Genomic DNA, 27,216 nt, shown 5'->3' with positions numbered 1-27,216 from the left:
AACAGGTAATTTTTGGTTGGTATAACTATACATTGCTTGGTTAATTAATTTTTAAAAAATCAGAACTTGTTATCGGCGGTTGGACCCTCGTCCTTTATAGGATTTACTCTGGTACTATTTCTGCATTCCGTAACGTGCTTTGCTTGTTTACATCCCGAACACTGTTCTTATAACGGACCCGTTATAAAGTTAATTTCTTCCCCAACGTCTTGTTCCTCCGGACGCATCGCCGCTTGTCTCTTCAGTTCTCGTCCTTTCTCGCTTTCGCTCTAATAAAATTACATCCCACTAAATATCTCGAGACTAATAGTAGTTGAAGAAGAACACCCAGATCGCGTCGGCGGCGTCTTTGATGTTGCACTGGTCAATGCTTCTGTAACTAACGTCACCGGAGTGCGATATAACAATAACACACAGTGGTACCATTGTTAGCATCGACCGTGGTCCTTTATACCGTCAGGAACTGAATGAAAAAGCAACGTTGAGCTTTTAATTGGTCGGCTAAATGATTTTTCGGAAGCGTCGTTCGGAATGATGATGATGTACAATGGATATAGTTTTTATAACGGCGTTGAAGCGATCGATGAAATATTGGTGTTATAACCGAAGGACATCACTTATCTAAACACCACGAAAAGTATAGTAGGAGAAAATGATGTTGATTGTACCTTTCGTACCTCATCGGTAATTCCCCCAGATGAATCACTTTTTACTGTGCGTCGAGAGAAACATAATTGACTTTGATCGTATAACATCCGATGTCGTTATAAACGATGGATATCAATTATTAAAAATATTGTTCCTGTTTGGGATATTCGCAATTCGTCGTAATCGCCGTAATTCTTCATCGTTATATCAGATGTCGTTATGTACGATATTTGTTCTAGCACTATTTTTATTTAATCAAAAAAAATTACTGATTATATACGTTCAGTGATTTTAATTTAGTGATGTCCTTTTGTTATAACGCCAAAAAGTAGGGAAAGAGCGAATATAAAGATAGGAGACGAAAAATTAGAAGAAGTGACTGATTTTAGCTATCTAGGAAATTAGATAAGTCAAGGCGGAAGGAGTAGTAGGGTTATAAAGCAGGGGATATCGCAGGGTCGAGTCGCCTTCAGTAAAAAGAAGTCACTGCCATGCTCGCGAACGGTTAATTTAGAAATTCAAAAAAGATTGATAAAGATTTATGTTTGAAAAGAAAAGGTTAGAAGCGTTCTTAATGTGGTGTTACAGGCGAATGATGAGGATACCGTGGATAAAGCAGGTTAGAAATTAAGTATTAGAAAGAATAGGAGAATAAAGGACTCTATGGAANAAAAAAATTACTGATTATATACGTTCAGTGATTTTAATTTAGTGATGTCCTTTTGTTATAACGCCAAAAAGTAGGGAAAGAGCGAATATAAAGATAGGATACTAAAAATTAGATGAAGTGGCTGATTTTAGGTATCTAGGAAGTCAGATAAGTCAGGGCGGAAGGAGTAGTACGGATATAAAGCAGGGAATATCGCAGGGTCGAGTCGCCTTCTAGTAAAAGAAGTCACTTCCTTGCTGGCGAACGGTTAATTTAGAAATTCGAATAAGATTGATAAAGGTTTATGTTTGAAAAGAAAAGGTTAGAAGCGTTCTTAATGTGGTGTTACAGGCGAATGATGAGGATACCGTGGATAGAGAAGGTTAGAAGTTAAGTATTAGAAAGAATAGGAGAATAAAGGACTCTATGGAAGTCAATAAGAAATAGACGATTTAGGTTGGTAGGACATCTTTTCAGGCATGAAGGTCTAGCCAAAGACATATTAGAAGCGGAAACAGGAGTTAGGAGGAGTAGAGGTAAACATACATTAGATTACTGTTCGCAAATAATTAAGAATGTGGGATGTTATAGTTTTGGGGAAATGCGAAGATTAGCTCAGGATAGGAAAGAGTGGAGGTGCGTGTCCAACCAGTGTTAGGATTGACGACCCTTATGATGATGATTTTCAGACAGTTCTAAATCGTTACGTTAATAGGTAAAAGTATTACCATGCTCAATAGCATTCATATTCATATATGTATTACATAATTTTGTAACGAATCACGAAGCCAACACGATTTCCAATTCAAAACCAACACTTTAAATGCGTATACAGATAAAGAAATTACATCAATTTGTATCTACAAACATCGATATGGTCAAGATTATCGGTCCATCTCACGGCACGACACGCGATCTGAGAATAGACCGGAGGTACGTAATAGAGGGCATTAAAATCATTATTTGATGCGGTTCTCGATAACTTCGTTTATGTAGCTATTCATTTGCTAAATTGATAGATGTGTCCGATAACGAAGCTGCGTATTTATTATTTATGTTCGACCAGCGATATTATTCGTGTTTCAAATTAAACGTCGTTCGGGTATAGGTGGCTAATAAAAAAATAGACGATTTGTGATAGGGAATCGATTTTTTCCTATCGGTAGAGAGCAGACACTCGCGCGGTGGTGTGTCTGTAAGAGGAGCGTAATTAATTTTAGTAAGTTATAAATACAGACAGGTGGAAACGATACTTAGAGAACCTATACGCACGCCATGAGTTAGGAGTTATGTACCTATATTAGAAAAGGAAGATAGGGTGGAGATAGATGAACTAACTTATCCCATAAAGAGAACAGTTCATGTAGCATTAAAAAACTTAAAGAACACTGAAACACTAGGTGTAGATGGGATACAGGCGGAAATTTTAAAACATGCAGGACCAGAGGTGAGAGATCGTATGTTTCAGCTAGTTAGTCTCATTTACGAGACGGAAAAAGTCCCGGAGGATTATAAACGGAACGTGATAGTAACCATACCTAAAAAGAGAGGTTTGAATAGGTGCGAAACATTTAGAACAATTAGCTTAACTTCCCATGCGTCAAAAATCTTAACTAGAATTGTACAGAGAAGGATGGAAAAAAAGGCGAAAGAACTATTACGGGAAGATCAATTTGGATTTAGACGAAATACAGGAACTCGGGAGGCCATTCTAGCCTTACAAGTAATAGAGAAAACGAAAGAGGGCATACATAGAATTTGTAGATTTAGAAAAAGCTTTTGACAATGTTAAATGGGACAAGATATTAAATATACTTAAAAATGTAGGAATAAGTTACGGAGATAGATTGAGTGACACTTAGTTTGTATAAAGAGCAACAGGCAGTTATAGAGCTGAGGCAGCAGCGTACTTAAATACTGGTATGCTAGGGAAGAAAAAGTAGGGAAAGAGCGAATGTAAAGATAGGAAACCAAAGAGGATGACCTTATGATGATGAAATAATAAAGAACATAAGTTCTAGATGGGTAATTTATCGAAACTGGCAGACGTGGACCGCGATTTTGGACTTATTAGCGCTCATCAGCAATTAGATTCGACAAACGAACAAATTTTGAAGTTATCCTTGTTAAAGGAAGATGGCGATCTACTGCCTGTTGCTGATGTTACTATATTTTTAATAATATGATATTACCTGTTATTCTAAGCAGTAAAATAAAAAAAGAGTTATTAAGAGTTGGAGTTCGAGGAAACTGATTTTGGAAGAAGTTTTCAAAATTTTTATGTGTCAAACTGTCTGATCAAGTATTAGTTGCGTGTTTTAGTAATTGGCATAATTTGCGGTTTTAAAGTTATCGTTCTGATAACTCTTAAAAGTTCATTCAACGTAAAAGCTCAGTTCTGCAGAACTTGGTCTTCTTGTACATACTAACGATTAGTTCCTGCTGATATAAAATCAATTCCGGAACTGTAACGAATGTGGAAAAAATTAAGCCTTGTATACAACCCCCAATTAGGTTAATTCAGCAGTGGTAGCTGAATCTCGGTTACAGTTGTCAAAATTATCAAATAAAAGAAACAAGGAAAACAGGAGAAGAGAGAGTGACTCGAGCAACGTTTTGTGACAGAAGTTAAGGGTAGTTGCGCCGGGTGTCACCCTACAACAATATCTCTATTAGCCATTGTACTGCGAGTCTATTAAGTTGCATTTAAGAGCCTCGACCCGTCACGGCTGCCCAGATCCATTCTTAGTCCCATTTGCGCGCCCTGACGTAGCCGGTAGGCAATCCATTGCGTACGGAATCATTGTCAACGACTCATTGTCGACAGGGACGTTTTGTAACTGACTGAACGGTTATTAGCTTTCCGGAGTCGATGATGACGTTTCAATCGAGTTGAAAATGGAACGATTTCGACAAGGTCCTTGAGAATATGGGGCTGGTAAATCATTTACGACGGCAATTCTCTTAATGTGGCGTTCTACCTAGGTTATAAGCCCATATGGCACACCCTTTAAATCATCTAATAGACCTATAACACCGAACATTGATATGAGGTCGATTTGTTATTAAAATTGACAGGTTGACAGATTTTATTCTAACACGGTTGCTTCTTCTTGGCTTTAAAAGTGAAGTACCTATTGGGATCCGTCAAATGGGCATACACCATCTGGTGGCAAAATTTACAACTCGAATGAGGGAAAAATTTACATAGGAACTGTGCACGCAAATTGTAAAATTGTTTATTAAAATAATAAAACACGTTAAAAAAGTAAGAATTTTTTTGATGATGCCATAACCTTAATATTTAAAACTAGAATCATACTAAAATTGTAAAGTGAGAAATTATTTATTCCTGTGTAATTGATTTAACACAATTCTAATGATACCATATAAGTATTTTGAGGTTAAGAACCTACCTGCTGCAATACAACAAAGTTGCAATAATGTGTTTGCAACGTTCTCTTAAATCGGCTTTGCACGTGCAAGTCATTGATATGATATTGCTTAAATCACCCAGAATCACCTCACCAATTATATAACGTGAATCACTTTTTAAATCCGAAGTTTGTAAAAAGTATGCAGTAAACTTGACGGAATTTGTTATTTCCGAATTTTATAATGTGATTGGCATTAAAAACCCGCCCACCTTCAACGAAATTTCCTTTCCGAGGCTTTGTGTCAGCCAGATCACATATTGTGTCAATACTTATTATTTTATCGTAATTTAAAAACTTGGAAATTGCACGGTACACTATAGGAACTACGATAAATTTTCCCTAATCGGCGCCATGTTTTTAGGCTCTTCCCATTTGACGGATCCCAATAGGACAATGTTCATGAAGTGGCTTCTAATATTGCAATTCTGCCAACTGTAACCGCAAAATTAAATTTAAAATCAGGGTAACATCAATTAACAGTAATCTAACCCTTAAGCCTGGTATTTTGACTAAGAGAGTAACGGGTAAGGAAAGCAGTACCTAACAGGTTGAGATTAAGATGTGCAGTTTCGACTTGACATTTTTCACACTCCCTGAAATATACGTTTGTTGTACCCATATAGTTATTTCAATTTTTGAAAAGCAATTTTTAAAAATACTCAAATGTGCCATTAGTTTGATGCATGCCATTCAAACGTTTTCACACTTGAAAATTAATAGAGACATTATATGGGTGAGAAGCTGCAAACACGTGAGTGATGCACGGTAGGTATATATTAACGTATTAAAAAAATTAATTGGCCCAGTGGGTGATCTTTTTACCGAAACATATTTCAAATTCGAATAGAAGTCCGTGTTCTGCCTTGTCACGTCAATGTTATACTGCAGCTGATATCGTATCTGCTATTTCGAACAGAATTCAGTTGTCAACATTAATTACTTCTCTCTGGGTGTAAACCATTCGAATATTCTATTGAATGAGTATCAGAAAATGAAAAAACTGATGCTTTTTTCATAGATACATCTAAGAAACTGTCCAGAACCCAGGTACATAACAGGAGAGGTTTCCAGAAGGAACATACTTTGGTTGGTTGTGTTTTATGTCAATTTGACTGATACAGATTAAATATACTGTAATATAAGGATAATTCCCTTCCTTTTGGATATTCCATTTAGTACTACATATTAACATTATCGTTAGTTTTGTACAAAGTTTTAAGGACTTCTGAAAACTAAAAGGATTTATGTCTCTTCACCTGAATCATCACTTTAAATTTTTTATTCTTATTCATTTTCGTTTCTAATCGTATTCACACATGTCACATCATGTATTAATTGGAAATGTAATCGAACGGCAAGGGTTGTGATGTTCATGCGATGCTTGCTCATCGTTGTTTAGTTAGCTTTGCGCCCGTAGTGGGTACCATGGTACATGGGTAGGTAACCCACTGACTGCTGCATCAGATGGAAGTAAAATCGACCATGGTGGCAGCTGTTCAGACAAAAGGTGTCCCGTAATTATACACGGCCCTCTACAGACCTCACACGGTATCACGCCTCGAACGCCCTTCTTACCTTCACGAGGATAATTTATACCCTTATATATCTACTAAACTCTCGTTGGTATTATTTCCAACCACGCATCCAACATGCGTTTGTCAATATGATACACTTGGTTAAAAATAAACCCTAAACTAGTATTTTGATTATTTGAGTGAGTAACGGGTAAGGAAAGCAGTGTGTTTTACCACGATAATACGTAAGGTAAATATTTACGTATGAGTGCAACGATTTGGATTGATCGAAGAATTCAGTCCGAAATTGGATCAAAACCTCAACGGATAATGTAGAGGGTCTCTAGGAGACTTTCGTGAATTGGTAAGATAACTTTTCGTGAACGTGAACGAAAAACTTGTAGATGGAAAGACGAAGCACGACAAAATAAGATTTGCAGTCTGGATGATTGGACTTTTATTAGATTGCTAACGTGTACTTCCTTAAAGTTGAGAATAATCCATTTTCAAAGTAGCAGTGGTGCAGGACTGATTCTTCTCTTTCGATGGGTTGTCTTCGATAATCAGTTCCATCCAATCCTTGACCAGAGTCATCAAGCTCGAATATAGAGTCCTTCGTCCTTAAAACTTGATGGGTTTAACCTTACAATTCAAATGATAATTAAATAATCAAATTAATAGAAAATATTTTAGAGGACCTATAGACAGTTTTAGATGGGATACAGCCAGAAATCTTAAAACATGCAGGACAAGAGGTGAATAATCATATGTTTAGGTTAATTTGTCACATTATACGAGACGGGGAAAGTCCTAGACGATTATGAACTCAACGTAGCAGTTGTCATACCAAAAAAGAGAGGATAGATGCGAGAAATTTAGAACGATTAGGTTAACTTCTCTCGAGTCAAAAATCTTAACTTAAGAACCTACAAAGAAGGATGGAAAAAAGGGAGGAAGACCTATTAAGGGAAGACCGATTTCGTTTTAGAAGAAATAGAGGAACATGGGAGGCTATTGTAGCTTTACGGGTAACAATACAGAAAGCAATAGAAAAAGGACAAAGCGCCTACATAGGATTTGTAGATTTAAAAAAAGTTTTTGATAATTGTGAAAAAAACAAGACGTTAAATATACTTGAAAATGTAGGGATGAGATACAAAGGAAAAAGAGTGATATATAGTTTGTATAAAGAGCAACAGACAGTTATAGATAGAACTTCAGCTGCAACTTAGAGAAGAAAATATTAGGAAGGAAGTCAGACAAGGATACACACTGTCAACTAAATAAAAGTAACAGGTCAATTGAAAAGTCCCCGGCCTAAAATAGTAAAACACATTTTTTTTGCAAAATTCGTTTTTTTTATTCAACATAATTCCCTTCAAGGGTGATACACTGATTATAGCTATCCTCCAACTTTTCGATACCATTTTTGTAGTACGATTTGTCCTTTGCTTCAAAATAGGCCTCAGTTTCGGCGATCACCTCTTCATTCGACGAAAATTTTTTCCCAACGAGCATTCTTTTGAGATCTGAGAACAGGAAGTAGTCGCTGGGGGCCAGATCTGGAGAATACGGTGGATACGGAAGCAATTCGAAGCCCAATTCATGAATTTTTGCCATCGTTTTCACTGACTTGTGAGACGGTGCATTGTCTTGGTGAAGCAGGACTTTCTTTTTCTGCAAATGCGGTCGTTTCTCGGCGATTTCGTCCTTCAAACGGTCCAATAACGCTATGTAATAGTCGCTGTTGATGGTCCTTCCTTTTTCAAGGTAGTCAATGAAAATTATTCCACGCGCATCCCAAAATACAGACGCCATAACCTTGCCAGCCGACTGTTGCGTTTTTGCACGCTTTGGAGCGGGTTCATCGTGTGCAGTCCACTCCGATGACTGTCGATTGGACTTCGGAGTGAAATGATGGAGCCATGTTTCATCCATTGTCACATTATCGACGCAAAACTCGGGTTTATTACGCGTGATCATCTTCAAACACTGCTCTGAATCATCAACTCGTCGTTGTTTTTGGTCAAAAGTGAGCTCGCGCGGCACCCACAGAGCTTTCTCATACCCAAATATTCGTGAATGATGTGATGTGTACGTTCCGTTGATATCTGTAGAGTGTCTGCTATTTTATTTAATTTCAATTTACGTTCATTCAAAATCATTTTGTGGATTTTTTTAATGTTTTCGTCCGAAACAGCCTCTTTTGGGCGTCCACTGCGTTCACCGTCTTCGGTGCTGATTTCACCACGTCTAAACTTAGCATACCAATCCGTGATGGTTGATTTTCCTGGGGCAGTGTCCGGAAATTCGTTATCAAGCCAAGTTTTTGCTTCAACTATATTTTTTCACTTCAAAAAGCAATATTTTATCAACACGCGAAATTCCTTTTTATCCATTTTTTTCACAATAACAAAAGTTGCTTCACTAAAAATGCTATAATTCACAAACTAATAATCCGACAGCCGTCAAATTTATAGACGCGTCTTTTGAAGGTTAGGACTAACTGAAAATCATATGGATTTAGTTCTGGTGCCGCCATCTGTGTCAGGCCGGGGACTTTTCAATTGACCCTAGTATAACAAAAATACTGGTAAGCTAGGGAAGAAAGAGTAGTGGAAGAAGGAATATGATAAATTTAGGAGATAAAATATTAGTGGAAGTCGGATCACTCGGGATGGAAGGAACAGTACAGATATAACAGAGGATAGCGCAGGATCCAGTCGCTTTTAACAAAAAGAAAGGAATGCCAAGATTACCTCAGGTTAGGAATGAGTGGAGGTGCATGCGTCCAACCACCATCTTATGATGAAAAATTATATGGAGGAGGTGCTGCACAGATTTAATATTTTTGAATATTTTAATAAACCCTCGTAATACATTTTCAAAGGAACTATAGTAAGTTGTAGTGATAATGAACAACTTCCCGTTAATAAAACCAGATGTGGTGGGTAGCTCGCATGCTGTAGGCATCTCCTATAGAATGACACCCATGCTGAAAGCATTTTACCATATCCCCTTGCAGGTCTCTCTCTATTAGCTTGCTAATTGAATGTTTGCTTATACATTTTTTATGACTTAATTTTATTATTTGCCACCGTGGTTCTTTCGCCTGTGTCCACCTCGTCCCCTATGCCTACGGTTTCGCTGAAACTATTTTAGCCTGTCCTTTTCTCGTAGGTGAATTATACTGCACTTGATTTGCATAATTGCCCATTGGGAAAAGAATGTTATTACTAATGGGTAGAGTTTCTGAACGGGTACGTACGAGCAACGGCATAAATAAACCGCTGATTAACCGTTGCAAAAAAAGTTAAAGAACATTTATTACATTAGGTGACATACGTAGGTTAGTAGAGGTAGTTGAGAATCTCATGAACCTTGGCCTTGGATGGCGCACTGACAAGATTCATTTCTACACTTTTACCTTTTAAAAACATTATCCGTTATTAATGTCTATAATTTATCTGGAGTTTCATCCCTTATCGTACAATGGGAAATGTTATCGTGGTATACAATATTATTACGCGCTTATAAAGGCTTATGAGATTTTGAATTAGCTATAGATACACTCGTCAGCTCAGAAATGATTTCTTCATATATGTTGCCTTTAGTATCTATTAAACGGTTATAAATTATGTTTCAATTTATGGGAGTTTCTGTTGTCTCTAAGTTTTAACTGTACGGTCGCACCTTGGATAGTTAGAAAGCGTGGAATATGTCTAGGTTTTATAGGTAAAGGGGCAATAAAAAAAATAGTAAATTGTCATATAATCACTAAAGTCAAGTTTTACGTATTTTATCTATGGTTCTGTTTTTTGTTTGCGATGGGCCAGATAACTGTACGTACTTATTGAATTTGTTGGTAATTAATGATAATGAATATTTTATTTAAAAAAAAAAAAAAATATTATCCTTGGAATGTGCAGACTGAACAAATTTTTAAGGGATTGGCTGGATACGATATAGGTACCTATATCGGCTTGATGGTAGGTGCCCAAACTCCAAACATACATATGTGTGCAGTCTACGGTAATTTTTTAATTTCACGGTAGACCTGCCAAATTGAAAATTTCATCAGAATAAAAACAAAAGCCCATATTAATTGAAAAGTAATTTACTAAAGGAAGGCCTCGCTTTTTTTTTTTTTTTCGTCAAACCGTGTATTTATTTATTCACGACGGACGGTAGCAGTCAGTAACACTTATATACCTATTGTGAAAAAACAGCACAATGCTTGACGTTTTTCTTTTGAATATGTTTTCTAACTCTAAAATTGCAAAAGGTACCTAATACACAAGCAACGTATTATTATTATATAATTGACAAACTATTGTTGAACCGTCAGTCCTCTCTCATATATGTTTATCAATCAACATATACCAATCTGGGAAAGCTTTCTTTACTGTAACCACAGCGTAATGATTCTACACAGTAGGTTCACTCACCAGTCATGCCCATATATCCCTATCCTGTATCTACGTGTTCCCCGCTAACCAGGGACTGGCTTCGTGAAACCACAGTACAAATACATCAAAGAGTGAACCTACTGTGTAGAATCTTTTTACTTACTGAGACGTTACCTAATTTCAACTGTAACAAAATAAAAACTTTTGGGCAGTGTCCCTCCGGACTACGCTAGGAAGTAGGGCAGATGACCCTCTTTCGTCTCCATTTAGGAATCGTAGGATTGGGGGATGGTGGTTGGGGCGAGAGAGATCGAACGGATTATATGCTAATCGGGGAATCCTTCCTTAACCCATTTTCGCCTAACGCTTTCGACAGTGGAATTTAACCATAGCCATCACCATTCCAAATATTTTAAAATATCAGTGGCTAAATGACAACATCATAGCCAAACCCAGGGCACACTTCTATCCTCACTGGACGCCCGATTCCAGGAAGGACTATAAATTGAGGAGCACGGATCCGAGGAGATAGATAGCTACTATTGCACTATAAGCAGAATTATTATTATTATTAAATGTAAATTTTATATTCCGTTAATCCTGCAGAAATTATTGGAATACGTCGTCACGCTCGGATGTGGATTATTAATAATAAAAATCTGTTTGAACAGAGTACCTACAAAAAGAAGTTGAATGCCTTCGAGTAATGAGATAGTACAAACCTGTACGTGTAGTTACTCTTGTAAAGCAATAAGTACAGTAACGTGTTCCGCTTCTGCTTTTTTATATCCTCTTTGTTNTCAATTTTTCAGTTTTATTCATTCAGTCTCTCTGTGAGAGACTCGAATCTCTGAATTAACAATTTTATCGTTCGAGTCTCTCATACAGAGACTGTGAGAGATCCATAAAAACACCTAGGCAATAACTGAGAGACTGTGAGAGACGCTAAAAGACTGAGAGACTGAAAATTTTTGTCTAGGGTTGTGAATTGTTGCAACCTAATCTAATCATTAGATTAAGTATACATATTGTTATTATTTTGGTTCTTAAGAGCAATACAAAGACTAGAAGGTTCATTTAAAGCCAGTTATTTTAGATGCTACATCCTTAAGAATGTTTAATTTTTTCATTTGAAACAAAAAGAGATTTTTAAACATACTTTCATGGAAGTTTAGCAACTATTTGTCAAAGCCAATCTGTGAAATTCATTATTTTCAGATACGGTTAAACAATTAAAAAAGTGGCTTACTGAAAGTCCAGCTAGATTCCTAAACATTGCATTTGGCAGTAGTACTTATAGCTGTACTAATGCAATAGTAAAAAACCGTTTCAACTTTGTTACCAGCACGCTTTGGCTTGATAAATGTATACCGAATTTGATTAGCACTACATTCAAATGCTATCGAATTAGGAACTATCAGAAGTGATAAAATATATCCGTTAATAGTCAAATCAGTTGCTAAGCTTTTTAGATTAGTTGCGACATAGGCTCCCTATATATCGCCGAGTAATTTCGTTCATGACTTATTTCTTGTATCATACAGTATACATGCTATTTTCGCACTTTACAAGTAAATTTTCCCACACTATTGCCAATTTCCTAAAAGCTTAAAACGTTTATGCAAAGTAGGTGCTACTTTTGACCTTCTAAGTGTTTTAAACAGACGTATTATCCTTTTAAAGTGGGCTGTTTAGTGTGAACGGGTTCTCATCGTTTAAGAAACAGCAATCATCATATCTTTATATATATATATAGGTATAACATAACGTCAACTGTGTATGTATGCATATGTTAAGTCCACAAGAAATTTTTATACTTGCTTATAATTCTCTTATTAGGTAAAGTAGATCTTGGTGAACGTATTTCGTAACCAATTTACCAGTACATATTTTCCACTAGTTTTGACTCCCATTATATGGCTTATCCTTCAACTAATAATTCCGTTAAAGCATATAGTTTGACAGTGAATAAGAGCTTTCCTTGTGGGCTTTAGCTTTCCTCAGTATTTCACTATATAGCCTGTTTGGTAAGTATTTGTAAGGGCTTTTGTTTTGATGTAGCGATCAATCTTCAAAGAGAAACTTCTGAAGATGTTGGCCGTGCGCGTTAACGAAACTTCGAGGATATGACGTCGACTCAAAAGGTCTATAAGTGGAAACACTTCATGAACATCCTTTACCTTACTTCTTTTGGGTCATTTATAATTCACTTAATACTTAAGGTTATCAGAATTTGAATGACATGTTTCATTTAGGAGACGATGCTTGGATTTTATTCCACGGTTGGTATACATGATCTAGACAATTATGTTCGTTATCCTTCCTATTCCTGTATTCGTTTTATAAGAAATAAACGATTTTCATTTCGGGGTGAGTGTCATTGAATGGGTCATGGAATCTGAACTACAATTATCCTTAGAAACCTGACCAGAGACATATTGGAGGCAGAAGTAGGAGTTAGGAGGGGTAGAGGTAGACCTAGATTAGATTACTGTTCGCAAATAGTTAAGGATGTGGGTTGTTCTAGTTTTAGGGAAGATTAGCTCAGGATAGAAAAGCGTGGAGGTGCGTGCGTGTCCAACCAGTCTTATGACTGACGACCTTATGATGATGATCTCATGAGATAGGCAGCTATTTCTGGGAGGTTTAGGGAATCCTTCAGATATTTGTGTAGTAATCCTTGCATTTGACAAATAAGAATTTTAAATTTATATTTAGGGCACAGGCCAGAAGACCTGTAGTGACTTTTTTCTAGTTATCCTTAAAATCCCGCCGAGGTATCCAAATTACTAATCATGTTGATGTCACAAGGTTTTTAGTAAATGTTAAAGCATTTTCCTTGAGCATTTATACTAATTTGTTCCTTATTGGATTAGGATCGATTGGGAAGAGTTAATGAGCTTTAAAGCTCAAGGAAGAAAAGTTCTTCACATCGATTCCTTTTTCTTGCGTACGGCAACGTGTTGCGAGTAGAGAACGATGTAGGCTATAAAGTTGTTGGTCACTCAATTAGCTGCGCAGCGCTCAATACTAAGTTCCAGCGGCTCCTTTGACCGTCTTGAGCCTCCAATTAGTGTAAACCGTCGCCAGAGGCTGTTGCGGCCTCTTTGAAGTCAAAAAATACCTGCGCGCGTTCAGACTGTGACGGCCGTTTCGTCTTGGAACGGACGACTCGCCCTGTTGCCAAACGGGCACGTTCACAGTCTGAAATGCCGGGCCAATTAGAATGTGATTAAACTTTTTAGCCGCGATACTCATTAACGTCTTCAAGTGGTATGATCACAGTCTCAACGACGACCATCTTCTTCTTTTCCGATATAATACCTACCGGAGGAAACGCGTTTCGGTTTAATCGAATTGCACTCGAGATCTGTGTGTGAAGTTATTTATTAATAGCTGAAATTAAAAAAAAAAAACCGCTTAGAGATCGAATGAATCGATAGAGGCAGAGTGAGGAGGAGGTCAAAAGCTGACGTGTGTGTCTGTATGTATTAGGTTTATGGAACAATGATCCTTATCGTATGGAAGGCAATTAAATCCCGAAGGAGTGCGTACAACGCGCGTCCAAAGGTTTTTAAAATAAATAATTAAATTTTCAATGGCGAACAAGCCTAAACCTATATGGGCAACGCAACTTTAAGGATACATTAGTAACGTTATCCTTTTCATATCAAAATGCTCTTTTACTTAATTGATAGGTCTGTTTAACCCTTGGAAATTTTCAAGAAACGCTTCCATGATAGGGTTGCTTTTGACAAAGTTAGCGGATGGCTAATCACAACATCCTTATGTTACATTACTACAACCCCCGATAACTGAAAACGTAAAATCGTTCAGTTCTGACTGAATACACTGAACTCGCCATTGGTGTACCTATATTAGTTATATATACCTCTGATGTGATGCGTATTCACCCTCTTGTATAGGGAGACATGTACTTAGGATGTTTTTATAATTGCATTTGTTCAAGCGTATCTTTTAATTAGAAATCGGCCTTTCGAACAACATTACAAATTGTTCATGTTTCAAAGTTTAATTAAGTATTATCCATTATTAAGCAACCCCCTCACTTTATTCACTTTAGTATGCAAGTGTTTCTAATTGCTAATTACATTTCTACAAGCGTTTAATTATTTCTTAAACGTCGAATAATGAATTAATCGCTTGTGCATTTTGTGTCATTGTCTATCTACGTATAATATGCGGACGTAGGTGTGTAACAGTCAGATGAGAGAAGATGTGGCATTATTATTGTGAAGAGCACAGAGAAGAGCCCCCTAATCGCATTCTTCAGTCTTGTAAGAAGCTCTCGTTTTACACGATCGGACAAGACACGTTCAAAATACTTCTCGTTGCTGCTGGACGTGCCGCTGATGATGATGCCTCTTAATTATGTGACGCGATTAAATCGAAAACGACAAGGAGGGAGCTTCTTGCTCGCTCTAATCTCTGTTTTACATATGTCACTGGCGGCATTATACTGTAATTTTTTTCATCTCTTAAGGATGTTGGATGCAGGTTTTTAAACGGCTGTCACAGACGATTTTTGCAGAAGTTACGCGGCACAGAATATATAAAATTTGGCATAGTAAAATACATCTTATTAAACCGAATATTTTGCATAGCTCATACGCTTAAATTAACATACATTGAATTGTTCACGTAAGAATTAAAGAGGCGGCAAAGTTGTTAATTACAAAATATATTGGAAAAATATATAAAATTGTAAAATCAGGGAATACAATCCTAAAGATGTAACGAATGGTGCTTTAACAATTTTCTTCTCATGTACTCGAGATCGCGTAGGGATTTCCCAGGCTGTACTGATGTGCTTAGCTTCGCTGTAGGTACATGTCGTCTTATCTCTCAGCCTTTGAAACCTTGTTGCGATTGGAATGTTCGAAATTAGGAAACAAAATTAGTAAATTAATTAAGATACAGATAAGATAAAGAGATACAGCCGGATAGACTGGATACAGTTTTTATATGTACCTACATAATTAATACTTACAGAAATTTATAATATATGATACAAAACTGATAAGATGCAGAAGGTTAAGATGCTTTTAGAAAGTGATTCGACTTTTACTGAAATAATTTCGTACTTTTATAAATATTCACTTCAACGGTCATTTCTTTCCATACTCCTACTGAAATAAAAGAATGAAGAATGTAACTGTTCGTCACTCTCTTTTTCATGGACAATTATTTATTGATTGTCAGTGTGATTCGAAAGCTCGCAAATTTTAAGGTACCTAATACACAAGCAACGTATTATTATTATATAATTGACAAACTATTGTTGAACCGTCAGTCCTCTCTCATATATGTTTATCAATCAACATATACCAATCTGGGAAAGCTTTCTTTACTGTAACCACAGCGTAATGATTCTACACAGTAGGTTCACTCACCAGTCATGCCCATATATCCCTATCCTGTATCTACGTGTTCCCCGCTAAGCAGGGACTGGCTTCGTGAAACCACAGTACAAATACATCAAAGAGTGAACCTACTGTGTAGAATCTTTTTACTTACTGAGACGTTACCTAATTTCAACTGTAACAAAATAAAAACTTTTGGGCAGTGTCCCTCCGGACTACGCTAGGAAGTAGGGCAGATGACCCTCTTTCGTCTCCATTTAGGAATCGTAGGATTGGGGGATGGTGGTTGGGGCGAGAGAGATCGAACGGATTATATGCTAATCGGGGAATCCTTCCTTAACCCATTTTCGCCTAACGCTTTCGACAGTGGAATTTAACCATAGCCATCACCATTCCAAATATTTTAAAATATCAGTGGCTAAATGACAACATCATAGCCAAACCCAGGGCACACTTCTATCCTCACTGGACGCCCGATTCCAGGAAGGACTATAAATTGAGGAGCACGGATCCGAGGAGATAGATAGCTACTATTGCACTATAAGCAGAATTATTATTATTATTAAATGTAAATTTTATATTCCGTTAATCCTGCAGAAATTATTGGAATACGTCGTCACGCTCGGATGTGGATTATTAATAATAAAAATCTGTTTGAACAGAGTACCTACAAAAAGAAGTTGAATGCCTTCGAGTAATGAGATAGTACAAACCTGTACGTGTAGTTACTCTTGTAAAGCAATAAGTACAGTAACGTGTTCCGCTTCTGCTTTTTTATATCCTCTTTGTTTTTCCAAAACTCCGCCTCCCGGCAGTTTCACAATCAGGCCCTTAATTCTCATAAAGCGAATTACCCTTCGCAATAAACTGGCTTGAGAGATCACATAAAACAAAATAATTTACATTAAATACCTGCTAAATCACGCTTGGCTACGAAGCAACATTTATTTGCGCAGAAATACGGGCTGCATTCGTTTCAAACCTTCTATTATTGGTGGGCCGGCGGCAAAGTTCAAAGGAGACCTATCCTGCAGCCGCACCAATAGGAACGCGACGTCAGTTTGGACGTCGTTTTTTTTCATCGTCGACGGCCAATTTCTGACACCTTCATGAATGGGCGTCCTGACGGAGTCACGCCTCGCTAGGAGGAGCCACCGTCACTCTTGCCACTCCATCAGGATACAGCCGATTCTTCACTCGTTATCCGGACCAGTTAAGTAACGAAACAACTGAACGTGATACTCTTGACAGCTGTTAATCGGTTTCTGAAATCAAGCTTTTGAAAACGGTTGTATGGTCGGTTGCTGAAAGGATAATCGGTCATATTAACTGGAAGAACGAAGGACCTTGTCAGATGTTGCTAAGGTCCCAGTGAAAGTGATAGTATTTGCTTGTTAGTGAAGTGAAACAGCTGCAAGTAACAGTTCTTCATATTGAAGAAGATAATTAAAAAGGAACTGCCAAAAAGGACCTTTCACTATCGCCAGTCAGAGCCGAAATCCTTGGCAAATCAAACCCGAAATTGGTGAGTAACCGAGAAGTGCACACATCTCCTGCAAAATCCGCAGGAGAAATGGAAGAACTCGAATAAAATTTTAAGGACATTATTTCACGCCCGGAAAGTTAAAGTAAAATGCAAGATACTTCATTCGGTTCAACATCTCCTAAAGATATGTCACCGTACATAGTTTCAAAGTACAACGAAAGCCCTGTGTCTTCACGTTCCGGAAGCCCTACGATTGTGGAATCCCAAAGCCATCATTGTGTTGTTGATACATCAAAGTACGTTTCGGACGACGAAATAAGCGTCGGCTGCCCAAGTCCTGCTTTGCAGTCGCCCAAAAGGTACTCCAATTCACGAGAACCGAGTCCAGCGTTCCTCACGTCGCCGTCGACTACTTCCACGACAATTTGCCGATCGGAAAACTGTAGATGTGGGGAACCTGAAAGCGAAGACTACTTTAAGCCCTTGAAGAAGCTGAAAATGGTCCACATTGCATCAGAAAGACGGTTATCGCCCACTATAGAAGTCCAGGAGCGTTCCGAAGGTGTTAAAAGTTTCTCCATCATCGACATCCTGAACCATAAACCTTCCAAAGCTCAGCAGAATGTACGAATTGTAAGACCGTGGGACTTGGATCCCGAGTTAGAAGCGCAGCAAAGTTTGGAAAGGTTTCATAGACATTTGAAGGCTCAACAGTTGGCTCTGTTGAGGCCTGAGTTCGGATTTAATTTGAGTTATACCTCAGAAACTGGTAGTGATAGGTCTTCTAGTGTTACTTCGGACTGTTGCTCGCCGGACATTGTAACCAGCACTGCTTTACATAGACAAAAACAGCAGGTACATAATGGAAAACAACCCGGTGCTACACCTTTAGACGCCCTGTTCCAAATGACCAGCAAAACCTTCGATTCCAACTCTGCAGAAGGAAATCAAGGTAGGACACACTACAATAAAATTAACAATTTTTGACTGATTATTGGAAGAATGATTTTAAATATCAAATGGAATTTGAACATAATCCTGATGTAAAATGTAAAATTAATAATAAGGCTCCATACTCCACGGAGGACAAGGGTCTTATTTTCAGTCTTCTATTGCGAAAATAAACATGCCTTTTGCTGCTGTTCTGACATTGCGTTATCCTTTTTCTCCATTGTTGTGCATTACACAGGGTAAGAAGTGAATGGATAAAATTAGATAAACGTTTAGCTTTCCAAGATGCTATGGATTTTGGCAATTATTATCATCGATTTACAAATTGTGTGGATTCAAAAACGAAGTGTTTAATTAATTTTTTTGGATAACAAATTTCAGCCATTAAAGTAATTATATAATTTCTGAAATATGAGTTGCTAAATATTGCACCTATTAATCGGCTGCCTACGCTTGCTGTGCTTATATAACGGCAAAAAGCTGTCACTGCGATATGAAATTATTCAATTTTATAGCGGGCGTCTTTATGGGTTTCCACATTTAATAGTGTAAAGTTGTTTGTTCGCAAATTTTTTCCATCTCACTAGACTTATATTCGACTATTATGTGTGCTTTAAAGCTAGTTGGCTTGGGCTCGACCTATGCGTAAAAAGTAACTTATTTAGCCGCGTCCTACCTACGAAATTTTAATCAGACATGAGCAGCGAACTGAGTCCATTGTAGTTAAGAGTCCATACAGAGATCAGTGGTCCTTATAAAAAGCCGATGAACAAACTGTCAAAAGGCGATAGCACCTGTTTAATTATGGGTTAGATTGAATTAGATCGCTGTGCCTTTGTCGCTTCTCGTTCATGCAAAACAAATCGCGGTCTCACTTCAAAGCGGACGTCTGACAGAGAGAAAAAGTAAGAAATTGAGAGAGGACGAGTGAAGCGCGTTCGCTAAGAAGAAGAAGATAAAAAATACGCTTCTTGTATTCGACAAAATTCAAATGAAATAACAGGTTTTTATTTGAATCGTAATTCCAAAAAGACATTTCTTCTTACGACAGATTAGTATTAGGTTTGTAATAACTGCAAATGTAGGTATGCGTGTGTGTGTGTGTATGTCAACTGTAAAGGATCATCACCGGCGGCTATGTTGTTTTTTTTTTGGTGTACTCTTCTAACATCAAACGTCTAATTGAGCGAGAATTGGGCTGCGGCGCGATTAATTAATAAATTATTCAGTTAAACCGACTAGATCGTTAATTTATTGTTTGATTGCGGTATACGAGTTACAACAGATGTTGTTTTTATTGGCTGCTCCGGTGTATTTTCTTAAAAGCTTGTAGAGCTAATTAGAATAGGTAAACTCTTGAAATCGTTACAATACAAGAAGAGTGCAACTTTAGTAATGACTTAATTAATTAGCTACAACTAATTCCGAAACAGTGTGAAAATGATACAATAAAAAAAAAGATAATTGATAAGATAAATTTTCGATAAATAAGTACTAGGTCGTTATGTGTTCCCGAGATAAAAATGTTCAGTCTCTGAGAGTCTCTGAAAGCAAGACTCGAGTTTCCGTCTCTCATCGCTGAGAGAAACTGTCGAGAAACTCTCAAAAAATCTGTTTAGCGTCTCTTTAAAGAGAGACTCGAATCTCTCAATAAGTGGTGTCTCGATAGACATGGTTAACATTAAAATTAAAAGTTCAACATATTACAGAGATCCCAGTCTTTCTACGAGAGACTCGAGTATCTCAATTTTTCAGTTTTATTCATTCAGTCTCTCTGTGAGATACTCGAATCTCTGAATTAACAATTTTATCGTTCGAGTCTCTCATACAGAGACTGTGAGAGATCCATAAAAACACCTAGGCAATAACTGAGAGACTGTGANCGTTAACGAAACTTCGAGGATATGACGTCGACTCAAAAGGTCTATAAGTGGAAACACTTCATGAACATCCTTTACCTTACTTCTTTTGGGTCATTTATAATTCACTTAATACTTAAGGTTATCAGAATTTGAATGACATGTTTCATTTAGGAGACGATGCTTGGATTTTATTCCACGGTTGGTATACATGATCTAGACAATTATGTTCGTTATCCTTCCTATTCCTGTATTCGTTTTATAAGAAATAAACGATTTTCATTTCGGGGTGAGTGTCATTGAATGGGTCATGGAATCTGAACTACAATTATCCTTAGAAACCTGACCAGAGACATATTGGAGGCAGAAGTAGGAGTTAGGAGGGGTAGAGGTAGACCTAGATTAGATTACTGTTCGCAAATAGTTAAGGATGTGGGTTGTTCTAGTTTTAGGGAAGATTAGCTCAGGATAGAAAAGCGTGGAGGTGCGTGCGTGTCCAACCAGTCTTATGACTGACGACCTTATGATGATGATCTCATGAGATAGGCAGCTATTTCTGGGAGGTTTAGGGAATCCTTCAGATATTTGTGTAGTAATCCTTGCATTTGACAAATAAGAATTTTAAATTTATATTTAGGGCACAGGCCAGAAGACCTGTAGTGACTTTTTTCTAGTTATCCTTAAAATCCCGCCGAGGTATCCAAATTACTAATCATGTTGATGTCACAAGGTTTTTAGTAAATGTTAAAGCATTTTCCTTGAGCATTTATACTAATTTGTTCCTTATTGGATTAGGATCGATTGGGAAGAGTTAATGAGCTTTAAAGCTCAAGGAAGAAAAGTTCTTCACATCGATTCCTTTTTCTTGCGTACGGCAACGTGTTGCGAGTAGAGAACGATGTAGGCTATAAAGTTGTTGGTCACTCAATTAGCTGCGCAGCGCTCAATACTAAGTTCCAGCGGCTCCTTTGACCGTCTTGAGCCTCCAATTAGTGTAAACCGTCGCCAGAGGCTGTTGCGGCCTCTTTGAAGTCAAAAAATACCTGCGCGCGTTCAGACTGTGACGGCCGTTTCGTCTTGGAACGGACGACTCGCCCTGTTGCCAAACGGGCACGTTCACAGTCTGAAATGCCGGGCCAATTAGAATGTGATTAAACTTTTTAGCCGCGATACTCATTAACGTCTTCAAGTGGTATGATCACAGTCTCAACGACGACCATCTTCTTCTTTTCCGATATAATACCTACCGGAGGAAACGCGTTTCGGTTTAATCGAATTGCACTCGAGATCTGTGTGTGAAGTTATTTATTAATAGCTGAAATTAAAAAAAAAAAACCGCTTAGAGATCGAATGAATCGATAGAGGCAGAGTGAGGAGGAGGTCAAAAGCTGACGTGTGTGTCTGTATGTATTAGGTTTATGGAACAATGATCCTTATCGTATGGAAGGCAATTAAATCCCGAAGGAGTGCGTACAACGCGCGTCCAAAGGTTTTTAAAATAAATAATTAAATTTTCAATGGCGAACAAGCCTAAACCTATATGGGCAACGCAACTTTAAGGATACATTAGTAACGTTATCCTTTTCATATCAAAATGCTCTTTTACTTAATTGATAGGTCTGTTTAACCCTTGGAAATTTTCAAGAAACGCTTCCATGATAGGGTTGCTTTTGACAAAGTTAGCGGATGGCTAATCACAACATCCTTATGTTACATTACTACAACCCCCGATAACTGAAAACGTAAAATCGTTAGTTCTGACTGAATACACTGAACTCGCCATTGGTGTACCTATATTAGTTATATATACCTCTGATGTGATGCGTATTCACCCTCTTGTATAGGGAGACATGTACTTAGGATGTTTTTATAATTGCATTTGTTCAAGCGTATCTTTTAATTAGAAATCGGCCTTTCGAACAACATTACAAATTGTTCATGTTTCAAAGTTTAATTAAGTATTATCCATTATTAAGCAACCCCCTCACTTTATTCACTTTAGTATGCAAGTGTTTCTAATTGCTAATTACATTTCTACAAGCGTTTAATTATTTCTTAAACGTCGAATAATGAATTAATCGCTTGTGCATTTTGTGTCATTGTCTATCTACGTATAATATGCGGACGTAGGTGTGTAACAGTCAGATGAGAGAAGATGTGGCATTATTATTGTGAAGAGCACAGAGAAGAGCCCCCTAATCGCATTCTTCAGTCTTGTAAGAAGCTCTCGTTTTACACGATCGGACAAGACACGTTCAAAATACTTCTCGTTGCTGCTGGACGTGCCGCTGATGATGATGCCTCTTAATTATGTGACGCGATTAAATCGAAAACGACAAGGAGGGAGCTTCTTGCTCGCTCTAATCTCTGTTTTACATATGTCACTGGCGGCATTATACTGTAATTTTTTTCATCTCTTAAGGATGTTGGATGCAGGTTTTTAAACGGCTGTCACAGACGATTTTTGCAGAAGTTACGCGGCACAGAATATATAAAATTTGGCATAGTAAAATACATCTTATTAAACCGAATATTTTGCATAGCTCATACGCTTAAATTAACATACATTGAATTGTTCACGTAAGAATTAAAGAGGCGGCAAAGTTGTTAATTACAAAATATATTGGAAAAATATATAAAATTGTAAAATCAGGGAATACAATCCTAAAGATGTAACGAATGGTGCTTTAACAATTTTCTTCTCATGTACTCGAGATCGCGTAGGGATTTCCCAGGCTGTACTGATGTGCTTAGCTTCGCTGTAGGTACATGTCGTCTTATCTCTCAGCCTTTGAAATCTTGTTGCGATTGGAATGTTCGAAATTAGGAAACAAAATTAGTAAATTAATTAAGATACAGATAAGATAAAGAGATACAGCCGGATAGACTGGATACAGTTTTTATATGTACCTACATAATTAATACTTACAGAAATTTATAATATATGATACAAAACTGATAAGATGCAGAAGGTTAAGATGCTTTTAGAAAGTGATTCGACTTTTACTGAAATAATTTCGTACTTTTATAAATATTCACTTCAACGGTCATTTCTTTCCATACTCCTACTGAAATAAAAGAATGAAGAATGTAACTGTTCGTCACTCTCTTTTTCATGGACAATTATTTATTGATTGTCAGTGTGATTCGAAAGCTCGCAAATTTTGCCATTAAAAAGATTTTAAAGCGTTCAAAAAATCATGTCAAACTTAACCCAAATATTCGGAAAGAATGACCATCCATGTTACAGATAATATTCATGGCTTTGTAATATTTCGATTTCATTATTAAAACAATTCGTTTATGCTATGTAAAAAAAGGTTCATGGTTGCATGGGACGAAATTAATAGACTGGAGTAAATTGTTTGTTATACTATAAGCTATTGTTTACTGTAGATGAGAAAGTTATTGGGAACAGTCGAGTCAAAATTTTGAATATTCGACAAATTCTATATATGTATCCCTATCCTAACTGAATATTTTGTATGTAACCATAAAGGTATATGTCAGGAATGCGGCGGAAAACAGAGGGTTGGAAGCGTTTGAAATGTGGTGTTACATATGAATGGTGAGGATACCGTGGATACAGAAGGTTAGAAATGAAGAAATATTAGAAAGAATAGGAGAACAGTGGACTGTGTGGAAGTAAATAAGAGATAGGCGAGATAGGTTGGTAGAACACCTTGTCAGGCATGAAGGTCTAGTCAGAGACATATTAGAGGAAAAAACAGGAGTTAGGAGGAGAAGAGGTAGATCTAATCGATTACTGTTCACAAATAGTCAAGGATGTGGGATGTTCTAGTTTTTGGGAAATGCAAAGATTAGCTCAGGATAAGAAGTCGTGGAGATCATGTCATCTAGTCTTAGGACTGACAATCGTATGATGGTGATGGTGATGATGACGAAACGTCGGATTACCGTTTGTGTATCATCAACGGCCGCTGCCGTTTAGCAAAGATTAGAAACCACCAATGGTTGTTGAATCACTTGAAATTAATATTCGCAATTTTTCAGCCGTTTGCGAACCTATAGGTACGCTTGATGAGTTTCAATTATTTATTATGCTCAATGTTTGAATCGGAATTGGATTTCTACTTAATATACACATGTATTTGTAAAATATATGTGGTTCTTCCGCATCGTATAGGAACTATAAACAGGGTCATGATGTTATAAACGACGTGTAACTGCAAAATGTTTTCTCGCGGGTGGTATAGTGTAGACCGTACGGAATGATACGGCGCAAGTTGAAAGGCATCTCCTTAGATGCGAATCATTAAATTTTAAATCGCCCATTACTGTGCCGCGAGCTCAGATGTAATTTGCCACACTCAGGTAACTAACTAATAATACGTTCGCATTAATAAGTCCCAAACGTATCTACATGTATCGTTTGGCTTGAACGTCTTTTCCTTCCCTTCGAAAAATGTCGGTTATGAATTGAGAAAAGTGACAGGCAAGTTGTATCCCGTTGATGTTCAAAATCCGGTTTTTAATTCCTCTCGATTGCTTGCCGATATATTTTAAATTGATTTGATATTTAGAAATGCGTTAAAAAATGTGAAAAAGGACATGTCATAAATGTATGTTTCATAAAACTGTAATTGACAGTAGTGAAAGAATTTCTTTGAAAATCGTAATTAAAATGCATAGCATTGAAGTTCAAAATTTTAAAACTAAAGAAAAACTGATCGAGTATCTATCCCTAGGAAGGCATATTGCTTTGTGGAATCCAAACACATATTTTGGTTCGTGGGAAGTTTCACAATTAAAAAATGAAATAGGAGAACCCCCATTCCTTTGAAGTTGTATCAATTTCTAGGATTCCTCAAGGACAATGTAGTATCAGACTTTTTATTTTGATTCTACCTTGACTCAATTACTTTGAACTAAATCCTTTGCAGTTGTGCCATCTTTAAGGATTATTCAAGGAAGATATAGCATCAGACTTTATTTTTAGTGTACGTTTGCCTCCTTCGGACTTATTTCTTTGCAGTTGTGTCACCTTTGAGGAAAATTTAGTATCAGACTTTATTTTTATTCTACTTTTAACCAATTTCCGACTTTTTTGGACTCTTTGACTGACTACTTACTTGGCCAAATGGTATGTCGAATAATTTAACGAAAAATAATCGGAGATAGAAGGTGTTAGTCATAGAATTAATCGACTCAGAATGTGAGGTCTTCAGGATTACATTACTTGAGCTAAATATTCATAAATAACCGGTTGTTAACATTATCGACTACCGCATATTAAGTCGTACCAATGTAACAAGAAGTAAAGAACACACCATTCGCGTGATTGACGAGATATCTTTATCGTATATATAAATATATAAGCCATTAATGCAAGAAAATCTTGCCGTTTTCCTTGCGTTGATTACGACGAGCGCTCATTATCCTTTGCGTTTATGCAATGATAAGAAGTGATCACGCGAACGCGGTGCTCGAGGGAGCGCGGACTCTCGTCGTAAGTGTATCTGGAAGAATGATGCTGTTTATAAGGCACCCTAAAGGAAACGGTTAATTCTACCGCTAAACTGCCAGCATCGTGTTTTGTAGGGATTCAAAAGTCAGTCAGTCACATGTCGACAATCATAATCAGACCGGCCCTGAAGGAAGGAACGAGGATCAAGCAGTTTTATCGTTAAATGAATGCCTTTGATATAAAATTTAATAATGCAGGTCAAGTACAGTATACGCGCTTTAACGTGACACACAGTAAATTAATAATTAATGAGAAACGATGAAAAACAAGAAATTCACCTGTCAGCCCTGATTTTCTATGTTCGGTAAAGCCTTTCGCTACCAATAAATGAACTGATGCTGATTTTATTCTGGTCTAAAGCAGGCGTCGGTTCTAGTTGCTTTCCAACGTTTCGCAACACGAATGGCGAGCTTCTTCTGAGGACCACATCCTCATCCAGCATTCGAGATGGAAGCATCTTTGAAGAAGATCACCACTTCAAGGTAGCGAAACGTCAGGAAGCAACTCCAACCGATGACGACTTTTAGACCCGAAGAAGAACAGCATCAGTTCAGTTTATTTACCATTGGTTTCGATATTGATTTATTACACGAAGATACCATCTTTCTAGCATTTTTTTTCAAATCTGATTTGGTGTGATTCGGGTCATGATAGGGGGTAATTTTAACCTTTGATCTCTCAATTTCAGTCTCTAATCGTCGTGGTGCTCGCTACTTCTTATAGGAAAGCCAAATTGCCTCTTGTGTAAGCCGCTGTTAACTTGTCGCGCTGAGTAAAGTTAATGGTAAAATAATAATAGCGATGTTCGGACTTGGATTTTTCTACGTAAAGGAAGGTAGGTACGACGACTGAGTCGAGTCGCTCAGTCGCTGTACTTGCCCGTAGATATTAAAATAATTCTAGTCCGAAACGATCGGTCATGGGATCGATTTAGGAGCCGTTGCGCCGCATAAGCGCCGCGTGCCTCACGAACCTGCATGCGAAAAGCTTATGCCACGTCTTTTACAATCAAATAGCGAACGAACAATTCGTGTCACTAATGGCAGTAGTTACGGGAATTGTCACTTCACTGTACAATGCAATCGGTACCTGGACGTTAAAATGCCAATAAAATCATTGGCGTACTAACGGGACGGCGAAGAGGTTTAAAGATAACCTCCGGAATAAGCGAAATATCGGTCATTGCCCACGTGATAACTACTGTCATGATCATCCTTTATTTGGTATAACAGAAATTATACACTTCTTTGGCAGTATTTTGTCTTTTTATTTGTCTCACGAGGAGAAATTCTTAATTTGATTTTGAAATTCTGAGAATATCACCTGAACTAACCGAATTCCCAGAATCAATTAAACAAAGCGAAATAACACCTCAAAAGCTTCAAATTTAT

At 37.3% G+C, this 27,216-nt stretch overlaps 1 protein-coding gene across 1 annotated transcript in view; it reads left to right on the top strand.

The window, feature by feature from the left end:
- The first annotated feature begins 17,270 nt into the window (after positions 1-17,270).
- The window catches only part of LOC108741814, a 55,050-nt gene continuing 45,104 nt past the window's right edge, over positions 17,271-27,216 (top strand). The window contains exon 1 of the mRNA XM_018476749.1: positions 17,271-18,479. Coding sequence (XP_018332251.1) covers positions 17,675-18,479 — 805 coding nt within the window. The 5' untranslated portion in view covers positions 17,271-17,674. The remainder of the gene's footprint in view (positions 18,480-27,216) is intronic.

This window comes from Agrilus planipennis, unplaced genomic scaffold, assembly GCF_000699045.2.
Source record: "Agrilus planipennis isolate EAB-ADULT unplaced genomic scaffold, Apla_2.0 scaffold7, whole genome shotgun sequence".
Lineage (NCBI taxonomy): Eukaryota > Metazoa > Arthropoda > Insecta > Coleoptera > Buprestidae > Agrilus > Agrilus planipennis.
The sequence above is the reverse complement of the archived record's forward strand: the minus strand, read 5'-3'. Positions and strand labels throughout refer to the sequence as shown.